Source organism: Syngnathus floridae, chromosome 2, assembly GCF_059516105.1.
Source record: "Syngnathus floridae isolate MCC-2025c chromosome 2, RoL_Sflo_1.0, whole genome shotgun sequence".
Lineage (NCBI taxonomy): Eukaryota > Metazoa > Chordata > Actinopteri > Syngnathiformes > Syngnathidae > Syngnathus > Syngnathus floridae.
The window spans coordinates 9,740,001-9,752,468 of NC_142414.1; the positions used below are offsets into that span (position 1 = coordinate 9,740,001).

Below are 12,468 nucleotides of genomic sequence, written 5' to 3' on the forward strand. Positions count from 1 at the left end.
AATTGCTTACATTGGGTGAAACGTATGGTACAAAAACCCAAACACTTCAGCCAAAGAAGTCTTGATTTACTCCAGTTGGGAAATAACCCTAAGAATTCATTGGTCAGATCGTTCTGAGTACCATCGAACTTTACAGAGCAGCAGAGGGTAATGAGGCACATGTTACCCAAAGCTCATATTCAGGGCACAAAGGAGGCTTGCTCACCTGGCTTTGCTGCCAAATGCCAAAACGCAACAGGCAAACGTCTTCCAGAGCAAATACCAGTGTGACCTTTTGGCTTCTTGATTCCACTGACAGCGGGTCCACCGACAATGGCAAACTAAGAGAGGAGGACCACATGTCGGTCCTGCTCGTTTCCTTGGCAATCACGTGAGTCAATTGCGACAAGCAACTCCTCATTAAAAGAAAGATAAATTGGCTTGTGTGTCATATGCAAACATAAGGCACACACAGAAATGACATAAGCCATCTGGAAACCAAGTAACTGCAAGCAATACAACTTCTGGTATCGTTTGCTGTTATTTTGCATTCTGTTGACTAATAATGGGCCTGAGTCAAATAAATGGGTTTTTATGGCAAACATGACAAAGGAAAGTTATATGCAACTCATGTAAATTAGAGGCCAAGCACGTAAGACATTACAGTACAACTATGGAGGCCCAATGTCTCCAAATGCACACCAAGCATAACATCTTACAAAATAACCTGTAAGAGTATTACAGCGCAAGATGGTGATCATTACTTAGGACTGTGCCTGTTAATTCTTGACACAAAATTAAGTTCCTCGAACAACTTTCTCCTAACATTGCCACAGTTCTGAGATAGTTCCTTGGAGGTGTGACAAGTACAGAGGACATTTGGCTCAAAAACCAAAGGCACACTTACCCAGAGGACTTTTGCCCTTTAGAAAAACTAAACATATCCATGTTCTTCCGCTACTGTGTAATATGTGCCCAAGATCAGACACTCCACAGTCCGATGCTAAAAACTGCATCCAAAATCCTTCCAACTTGTAAAATAATCCAGTTTCAACCCGGATCCATGTCAGTGGTCAAGAAAAGCCTTTGGCAACAACCGAAATTCATGTAACATCTTAAACAACCTCATTGCCGCTGAATTCTCCCTCGTGTCCTCTGAAAATCCAAATTCCCAGTCTTGCTGTTAATTTTTTAGTAAGGAAAGAGAGTCCCGTCTCTCCGAGTCCTGGCTGCTGCATCCCACCTTGCATAGTTGGGCTGCAGTGAGCCTGTGTGAGTGCTCTCCATCTCAGGGTATGGGGAGGTGCAGCAAGTAGGGAGGAGGGAGTACATTAGAGTGGCCGAGGGATGGGACACAGCAAATAGGGAGGAAGGGAGGGACAGAAAGAGGCAGTACACAGTGTTAAATGAATGATGGATGTTATTTGGCTCGGTTCTTCTCTTAACTACAAGCCCCTTTGAAGGCCAAAGAGGGAATCAGCAAAAGCAGGCTGTGAGATGAAGGAATGAACATTAAAGATGGCTGAGGGGTCAATGAAACTGCATCTAATGCTTGGTAAGACAACGACCCAGTGATGGAGCCATGTGAGCTTGTAAGACATTAATTGACCCAAGCAATTTTTCATTCCCTCTTTGATAGACATCTTTGAAGACATTTACAACCTAGTAAAAGAAAAACTGACTATGATTTTTTTTAAATGCTTGTAAATGACCCGTCAAGTAATGCTTAGCTTTCTGAAACAAAGTGATTTAGGGTCGGCTTTATTCAGTGTTAGCAGAAAAATGTACTCTGATACCTTTTTGGGGGGGCGAAGAACATTCGCCTGATGTTAGCTTGGAGAGGCTCCAGCACCCTTAGTGACCCTGAATAGGATAAGCTATGTAGCAAATGGAAAGAATGGATGTCACAGTACGTAATGATATTCTGAATACGTAAGGCCAGTACGTGTATTCCGTTATGCCCTGAGCCTGCATAATAAAGCCTATGCGAACTTCATCAGCCACATAAAGAGCATCACATTGTTGCAGTGCAACACATGTACCTAACTGTGAATTCCATGAACAAGAAACTGATACAATTAACAGAAACTAACAACAGAACAGATTCAACCATCAGGATTCCTTCTTTGTGGCATGCTGCTTTTAATGTGTCATTCAAGGAATCACTCACCAGCTCCAAGTCTCACCATATTAAACATGCATTCCCCAGCACCCACTGACTTGTCCTGATTTGATCCTCTACCTTTTAAATGTTTCCCATTCTATGACTTCAAAAGACTGTTTTGCTTTGGTTAGGGTTAGGTTGAGTACCCAGAAGAAGCTTTACAAGTTTGATGTATTTATATAGAGAATTCCTGCCACACCAAAATATATCGACTTTAGTGGATTATCAAATACAACAATCAATTGTTCAACTACAGGCATGTGTAGCAGTGTTAATTGTCTTTTCTGTCCATCAACGCCAATGATCCATGAGCAATAGGGAAACAATATGCTAGCTATTTATAGATGCTGCAAAGCTACTTTTTGCAGTTGTATCTAATTGCTGTTAACTTTAAATAACATTGAAATAATAAAAAATGAATTATGTCTTCAATTAATGCAAATAGCTACAACACTGTAATCTACAACTGCCACCAAAGTAATAAACAGTGCTGTCCAAACTGTCAACATGAATGTCTGAGGCAAAACATCTTGCTGCATAATATGCTCAAAACAGCCACAACCTATGCAAATATAGACCTTCAACATTGCACTGCGCATCCATTATGCCCTACACGCCTCACAAAACGTACTGCACTGCAGGGAAACACACACTTTCTGCATATGCTGGTCATGTCTTCATCAAAAACATTTGAACACATTATTTATATGTATCTGTCTGTCTGTCTACCTGTATGTCTGTTGGTCGTGTATATTGTGTAATATTATCATTTGCAATATTATTATAATAGTACGCCAAAAGTGTATTATGGAAGTTTCAGAATCGCTTCCATCAATAAATCATTGACATTTCACAAAAATGAGTTTTATTATCTTATTATAATTTTTGATAGTGTCAATAATGCTGTTGCTCATGAATCTATGTGCATAATGGTTTTCCTATGACCTGTATTCCACTTCCACTGAGGCAGGAATCCTTTCATCCCAATTGAATTCACAGGTCTTGACAATGTAGCATTATTGTGCTGAGTTGGCAAAAATAAAACTTAACCTTGGCCCTGAAGACATTTACTGTATGCTGATAAAAGGCATTATATTTGTCTCCTCCATAATGGAAGAAGCAGGTCACCATCAAGCCTGGAGAAAAGGATCTTTAACTACCCTTAATTGTCCTTTCAGTGGCCTTGTTCACATCAAAAACAGCCAGCTTGGCATCAAATATGAAAAGCCTTTTTCCTCTCACAAGTTCATATGGATGTGACACTGTATTCCCTAAACACAGAAGAGAGACAAATAACTTGTGAGGCCTTTTGTCACTCCATTTCATTGTAAGTTACTGTTGGATACATGGATTGATTAATAAATGTGTAAAATGGTAAGCTTTGGTGAAAATACAGAGAATTACGGCTCACTTATTCTCTTTTTACAGCTGTCTTGAAATCATCCATTCAGTTGTAGTTAAGCTAATATAACGCATGGAAATGAGCAACTTCTCCAAGAGAATGGCTTTATGTTACCATGACAACAAGCTGTTTTGAGCAATGAATCAGAATTGTACTGTGGAAGAAAAAAGATAATTTAAAGCTATATATATAAGCAGTATATTTTTTATCATCAGCCTTACCTTATGTTTGCATAACATTACTGCTACAAACAAACACCCTTTCCTCAGCTTCAACTTAAACTTGAGTATGTGACAGTTACCAGAAGTTGCCCTGTTCAGTGACAGTTATCTGTGCACCCACCGAGCAATACTGCAGCTTCGTTGAGCTTTTGGATTTGACTATCAAAATATGTTGTCACGGAGATGATACAAAATGTACCCAGAATGGTGACAGCAAAACAAGACGATGGCAGAAACAGTCTATGGGGTTGTTTAGGGCCACAATTGCTATGGAGGACCACGTTAATTCCCCTGTAGCGATCTACTGTTTGCCGTGAGACTACAGATGAACAAATAAAGTGCTTGAATGGTATGAGTAACACATTACTGGGGTATTTTGAAAGTATAACAAATGCGAAGCCACATTTTTATGTAACTATGAAAGCAAATTCCTGTAATTGAACACTATCATACCTGTCATGAACACATTATAGTGTGGTAAGTGCTAGTGATACATTTTTATTCAGTCAATGTATTTCTTGTGCTGGATAGTAGAACCATTCTTTTATTTGTCAAAATTGCCGTGCCATCCCTCACCTTGGCTGATTTAAAACAGCGATACTTATTACAATGAGGACAGATGGCTGCAACGGGGGGATGGACTACGACATCACATGAATAATAATACAGACGAAGGTCACAATGTTAGTGTGAGTGAGAAGATGGAAAAGAGTGCTTTGCATTGATTTTATAAAGCTATTCAACCCCTGGGTGATAGTTGACGTGTGCATAAAATCATTAACCTTCTTCTGCACATCTCTCCCTTTACTGCTGCCTTTGAAAGTGAAAGCACAGTCAGACAAAGTCGGGCAAAGATAATGTTTTGCATTAGGTATTGATTCAACAACCTGTGAAGGATACGGCCTCAGAACTAGATGGAGCAACTGGGTGTTTTTATTTTTACAAATGCATGTTCAAAGCCAAGAAAACAAAAATATTGTGTAGCAATATGATGATGGTAAGAGAATCGACGGATGCATTCCATTAGAAATATGTTTGTGCAAATCCAAATTATTCATCTCAGTTTTACATACAAAATTAAACACAAATGATCAGAAGAAACTAAATGATATATAATCACAATCCAGAATGTGCAACGAGCAGCAAAATGTAAGTCTCATTCGTTAAAAAAGAAATAATTAAAACATATATTAATTGGTAGTTTAGATTGGTTGTTTTGATACAGAGTATTGATCGAACGCAGAGGAAGGTACAAGAACGAACCATATCATATAGTATTAAAAAGTCAAACTCATCAGCTAGTGTACAACAATACAACGTACAGAAACATATAGTACTGCATTACTTCTAATGATGCTACTCTTACAATGGTGTTCCAAAGGAGACTAAACAGAACATTATAGACACAGTATTTGTCCCAATCCCATTTTTAATCTTAATAGGATCATATCACATAGAACTGACGAGCCCTGCCCTTAAATTGCCATGCACTGTTCGATATTGAAAGTTTTTGCTTTCAATTCCAACTCCCACTGAGTTAATAGCCTGTGACAGAAAGTCAAAGCTAATGAGTAAGTAGTTATTGACACAGAATGGACCGACTGAGAGACACGTCCTAGATGTTGGTAGAGTGCAATTGCCGGCTTTTTTCCAGCCTGACTACATTATGTGCGCCTAACTTTATCCAAAGAAAGAGACGGAGGCTTTTTTTCTTGACACACAACACCGTAAAGAGCACCTACTATGATCACAGGCAGAGCTAGAAGGTGGGCACAGGGGAACTAGTCCCCCTGAAATATGTTTGGACCCCCCAGCTGCCAGGCCAGGTTTTATGTATTTATTATTTATTTTTCTGGGAATTTTTTTCCCACATTTTCCCTCCTTCCAAAGATTTAATTCTACCCACAACATGCAATCGCATGGGACCTTTTAGAGAAGTCTGTCAAACTGAAGAGAACAATTCTAAATAATCTGGATATGCGTGCATTTAAATGTACACACTGGTGCACAAAGTGTGTGAAAATGAAGTTGGGATTCTCATCTTCTTGTTCCATAACATCAGTTTCTGTAATCTTGCCTGTAATCAGTAACCTACAGTGATGTCCAAGGCACGGATGACACAATGAAAACTTTTGCTTGGTAGTGTAACATGCAACAGGGCATGCACCTTTCCATCATTAATGTACATAAATTGCTCATCAAGCTTCTGTTAACACACATGCACACACACACACTTACTCCTCTATCAATGAGATCATCAAATTTCCTTTGTGCACTGCCAATAATCCAACAAGCAATCTCTCGCTTTTTCCTGTGGCCTAATCTGATTGGATGAGGCATAAGGGGAAGGGGGGTTGGAAACAAGGCAGGGTGTGAGAATGGGAACTGGCATGCATGTAAGAGGGAGAGGCTTGGGAGTGAGAGATAAAGGTCAGGGTAGAAACATTAACGGAGCAAGAGATTTGTATTCAAAGATGAGACAAAGTGAAGAGCAAACCGCTGCAATTTTTCCCTGCAGCTATCATTTGACAGGACATTTGACTAGGTACTGCACGTCTATGCGTTTTCTTCCCAATTTAAAACAATTCCGAGTCCCACAGAATAAATACATGCAGTAATGAGGGTTTTCTGTATATAGTTGTCATTATCTCAATGACTAACAAAGGAACTAAGCAAAGTCTACGCTATACTCAATTTTGTTCATATAGCAACTCTGTGGCTATGCAGAAGAAGCCCAGCACCTGCAGTTGGACTGCAAATGAATGGTGCATTTGCAAAACCACCACGAGCTGAATGGAATCTGTGATGGTGAACTGACTTGCACGTATGTATATGTGCAACACTTAAGTTTAGCCTGTGAGACGACAAGCCACATAAGCAGGGATGGGCACTTAATGAAATTTTGCCGGTCCGTCCTTCGTCCCCAAGCTGGGGACCTTCTGTCCTCGTCCCCACCCCCCGTCCTTATTCACAATATAGTTGTCCCCCGTCCCTGTGCATCCTTGTCATTGTAAAAGGCTTCTGTCCATCATCAGTCAGAAAAAACAAACAGACACAAACAAAGTCATAGTCCAACAGATGAGAAACATAATCAAATCTGAGGTTTTATAAAATCCAATCATGATGATTTAAACCTCATTAGCTGGCTAATTTACTTTTCACATTCATTTAACTTACGGGCACCAACTTGCAATTATTTGAATTTTTTTCTCAGTCACTGCAGTGACACAAAAACATCAGCAGATGATAATATATTACAAGATTTGGTAGGAGTTGGTTTTATTTATGTCAATGTTATCGCTCATCAACAGGATTTTAGAGAAAAAAAACACTTGTGGCCTTTTTACTTTTTTCAACAGTCACAATCAGTCTGAAAGTATGCATTACACACTCCAAGCAAAATTAATGCCGGAAGTTACTATTTTTAGCAGACTTCCGCCAAACACATGAATAAGCAGAAACAGCCGAATAAAGTTAGATAAATATAAAATACACACACACAAACACGCTCGCTGTGAAATATACAAAAACCTATGTAGCTGTAAATACACAAGCAGAGGTGAACTTTTATGACACTGCTCGGCGGCACAGCAAAAAAGCACACATTTTTGCAAGGAGGGAACCTTTGGCTTTTTTCCTTTTTGGTGAGTGACATGAATATGATGTATTTCATTTATAGTAGAAAGTAACAACCAAAAATATTGTCTATTTGTGTCATGAAGTCAATGTGTGTCACGGTTTCAATCAGGGTATTAAATGCCTATAATAGCCTTGCGACCTGTAGGACGGAACCGAGAGGCATACAACTACAAAGCCAGCTTTCTGGGACTATCTGGTTAGTGGACTGAATTATTTACAACCAAGGTAGCATTTAGCTGCCAACACAACCACCGTCGGTCACCAGACCGACTGGTGAACTTTTTGGGTGCTTCTCCGTTTGAAGCACAGGGACGTCACTCCTTCCAGCATACAAACACCGTGAACATGTACAAGACAAGCAGCACATTGTAATATTTCATATTCACCCGCAAGACAGGCTGGGTGTGTTTTTGTCAGTCGGTACTTAACCCGGTTGGGGATGATTACAGGGACGGACAAAAACCCACTTTCGTCCTTGCTTAGTCTGTCCTTTTTAAAAACACCTTGTTCTCCGTCCTCACTCCACAAAATAGCACTCCACATAAGTAATTTTCCCTTCACCATGTGCATCTCCACACCCTTCACTCATTATCAAAATTTTAATTGAGTGCACATTTTCTCTTGTTTTACATAAGTATTTGTGTTAATAACGGTAACTGTTGGATATACATATCTGCCAGTTAAGAACGTCATTAAAGGCGGAGTTCTTATTCATCATGGTGTGCCAAAAATGCACAAACTTCACAATTGATTTTCATACCAGATTTGGTAATTGCTTCACATGCCTGCGATAGTACTACTTCAACGAACACAGGAGTATTTAGTTTGTATGCCACCATGTTTTCCACAAGTATGCGAGTCTCAATATCATACATGGCCCAGGTCAAATCAGCTTACTGCTTTTCCTTACTCTTCATGCTGTCAGCTTGCTAAATATTCTCCTTGTCAAAGGGAAGTGGTGAGGGTGAGGAGTCTACGAGTAGAAAATGAGCATCTGCAGCATTTTTAGAGGGTCAAGCAAACTGTAGTTTGCACACCCAACAGAATCTTTTAAGAACACATAACCTGCATGCAAAGATGACCCGAAGAAGTCAGTTACCTCTTCAAGCTTAACATCAAGCAGCCACACATGCACACTACTAAACTGGAAACCCGGTATGCAAATCTAGTTCCTGTATGTTTTATGGAATACTGTAAGTCATTCCTCCTCAAAATTCAGTGCACGTCAAATGAAGGCTAAACCATTGATATAAATTTAATAAAATGAGTTATAATGATGTACATAAAACAACAGAAACCAAAGCATTAAAGGCATGCCACATAGGAGTTGTTAAATCAAGTCGTAGTCATCTGATAAAGTATTCATATACGGAAGCAGCCACAACTCGATAAATTGCTCCTGGTATTGTAAGTTGTAAAACATTTGCGTTATAAACATTACAATTGATAACAATTAACACATTTTAGCTGTGAAATCTAAATTTTAGTCATTTCGCAGCTATCTGAAACATGCCTGTTCTGTTCATAAGGACATATGAGAAAAGAGACAATGGATTTCATATCTGCACTTAATTTTACAAGTTTGTTTCTTCTCAATAGTAGGTCTTCAGGGACAGTTACATCAGAGTTTGGAACTAGTTTTGCCCTCTGAGATGATAATCATTTTCCCGCTATTAGCCTCCAGGCATACACAACAACAAATATATTGAACACGCAAACGCGATGGTGCCTTGTCAATAAAACGTGTCATCTCACACATGCTGCACACTCCGAGGGAGGTTTAATGTGCGAACAAGCTATTGATGGAACGGCCTCGCTGGTCAATGATGTGATCAGAATTTTCAGGAACAGCACTTTACACACATACGTCTACACAACTGCATTCATAACATGGGCTCTATCTGAAATGTACGACATATTTTAAATAATCCATAAAATATAAATAGTTTAAGCAGCCTGGGGTATGGATTTTTACTGGCTTCTGAGTTCAAAACTAGTTATCCATTTATATGTGATGAGGCTGTAATTTATATGGGCTCACAGTCACAACTGCTCTTTGAGGGAAACCATCACTATGCTGTGGTTGTGCTTTGGGACAAAAATAAGAAAAGACAGATTCCCAGCTATAGGTAAGCGATCTGGCATACCATTCAAGAGCAATTGGTGGTGCAAGGGAGGACCCAGTCAGTGACTTGACATCACATCCATTCCCAACATGGCATCACAGATTTAAATCAGCCAGGGGGATTCTTTTGGGAAATATAAAACTAATCACAAAAATTGGAACACCAGATATTCACTTAACTCTACAAAACTACTCCCTTTACCATTTAAGACCTCAATTTGGGAGCTCCTTAGAAACACATTAAGTGCTCACTGAAAATGTGTGTGCATTAACACATTTCCTCATGCTGCATGTTTTCCTTTTGGTCTTATGACAGGTGCTCAATTGATAGTGCCAAACAATGCATATGAATACACAGTAAGTGCAAACTAATAATACACAAGTAGCCAAAAATCTGTGACGTAATCTCAGAGTGTGTTTAGCAATTACAAGAATTTGGATTGCATTGCATCTTGGAGCCGCCTCAGGATTATGTAACACTCACATGCATGACAATTCAACAAGCAAAATGACATATGGCATGACAAGCACAATAAGCTTAAGCAGACCACAGAGAATAAGAAAAATAGATTCATCAAATGACCACAGTAGTGGAGCACTATTACCACAATTACTTTTTTATACAATGATTCTGTCTGCTGCTTTGTTGCAGATGTCCCTAAACCTTTACATCCTTTTAAAGAATGGAGTACCTCAGGGAAACGGACGAAATTAAGAATCACCCAACCAACTCACTTCTACTTCCCGAAGTCACCAAACTTAAATACTTCCAAACATTCTCATGACAAATTAACCCAGTGAGATTTTTATCAATAAATGCAGTTCATAGAAATTCCAAAATAATGGAGGTAAGTTAGCACTCACTTGGAAGTGTTTATCCCCCCAAGTTCATCTTCCTCGTCACATGGCTCCATCTCCTTGAGGAATGAGTGATCAGACCAAGAAGGATGGAAGCCCTGTCCTCGCCACAACCAAGAGTCGAACAGCCAGCAGGAAGATCACTTGTTCCGCTCCTGGGTCCAACTTCCACTTCCTTTGAATTCCTCAACTCAATGTCCCGTATTTCTCCGGTTCTTTTTTTTCTTTTACTGCTGACTTGTTGCCAAATGTTCCAGCTTAGCAGCACTGCACAGCACTGCTGGTGATGATGATTTAGCGTGCATCTGGGCCAGTGGGGATAAACTTCATTCACATTCACACATAGACTGACAGACAGACACACACACACACACAGACAGACACACACACACACACACGCATGGATTTGTTTCCCTGTGCCACAGAGAGATCATGACAAAACTAGAAGTGTGATAAGCTCTGGCTCGCTGCTTGACACAAACAGCTTGAGGATCAATATGCAATATTCACCAATGGCACTGGACTTACAGTCCGTGTGCAAATCCAAAGTTGTCACTTTTAACTGTACTCCCCCAATGCCTTGGCTGTGACAGAAAATTCTGTCTATAAAGGTTATGAACTGAATCTGAGACAAAAGGTAGCCTTTGTGGAGTCCAAACATGACTGGAACACAAATCCGTCTCATTGCAAACAATACGAAACAAACTCTGACATCAATGATACAGGGACCGAACTGCCTTTTGTTTGGTACCCTGTACAATACTCCCAACTTCATATACTAGATCATTTCACAACAGCCACAGCTGTAACAAAGCGATTTACAACAAACTGATGCTCCAAAAAGAATCCAATAACACAAAGAAAGTACCTTAGATGCCAGGGGTCGCAGTTGAGGATGCTGCCATCTTCTAAACAAATTCTGAGCAGTTATTTTAAACTGATGCATAGACTAGTATGCACATAGAAGTCAAAGATGAGATGTCGAAAGATTTGAAAACAAATTAAGAGGTATTGGTAATTGAAAAGGATGAGTTAAATGTAACTAAGTCTTCCACCATATGAGAAAAGTACCAGAAAATAATGCAATAGAAAATTATCTATAAATCTTTCACATGATCATTATATTATTATTATACCATAACTGCGGTAGTTTAGAATTTATTGTTCATGGACTATCCGGCTTTGTTTTATGTCAGGCTGCATCCCAAAACTTTGCAATGCAACCCGACTCCTGTCATAGGCAATATTGATGCCACAAAGCCTCAAGCCCCTCAAGCTAGTGTAAGTACTAAGTCTGGGGTCAAGGTGCAGCCATTCGACAACAAAAAATATGTCTGACACCCACAGGGATACTGACATTGATAATCAAACGTAGATTTGATTTATTTAAATATTAACAACAATGCTATCTTACCTCATGACTCAGTGTGCCATCCTGCTGCGTCTGTTCAGTTAGTCCCTAATCCTCAAGCTGCCACCAGCAGAGGGGCAGGGTCCAACAATAACCACAACTGCAATGAAATTACTTTATGTGTGGATCAGTGGGGGTAGGGTGCAACAGTCGCAGAGGTTTGGAGGTGGATGAGTGAAATGGCTCGAAAGATGCTGGGTAAAAAGAAAAACAGCTGGCTCTTTATAAATTGCTGATGAGTATCAAAAACGGGTAAATTGTCCAGTCACTGTCGAAACATTCAAGCATAGACTAGTGATGGGAAAATAATGCTTTAAATTTCGCTACATGAACCAGTTGTATGTCTTACTCCTCTTGATGGCACTTGTTCAACATTGGGTTGAAAGTACACGGATGTCTTTTCTCAAACCGCTATAGTTCACCTACCAGTGCCATCTAGAGTCGTCAAAGATTTCAACTGGTTCATGAAGCAAATTTGAAGCTTCATTTTCCTATCACTATGTCATAGCCCTCATAAGGAAACTTTAATGGACAATTTCCCACCCCATTACCAAGCTGATAGTATCCAACCATTCATTTTCTATACAAATTCTCCTCATGAGGCTCTCAAGGTGGAGTACACTGGCCGCCAGTCAATTCCAGAGCACATATAAACTTCACACAACAAAT

General features: G+C 39.7%; 1 protein-coding gene across 3 annotated transcripts in view; it reads right to left on the reverse strand.

Annotated features, from left to right (window-relative positions):
- Window positions 1-11,879, reverse strand: part of LOC148401631 (FERM and PDZ domain-containing protein 4-like) — a 29,454-nt gene extending 17,575 nt beyond the window's left edge. Inside the window, exon 1 of one of the 3 annotated variants that reach the window (XM_088368810.1) lies at window positions 11,803-11,879. In XM_088368810.1, coding sequence (XP_088224936.1) covers window positions 11,803-11,807 — 5 coding nt within the window. In that variant the 5' untranslated portion in view covers window positions 11,808-11,879. Of the gene's footprint in view, window positions 1-886; window positions 1,233-10,394; window positions 10,787-11,802 lie in introns of those variants that run through there. The other 2 variants (XM_088368808.1, XM_088368809.1) reach the window with 2 other exon arrangements.
- Window positions 11,880-12,468: the final 589 nt, after the last annotated feature.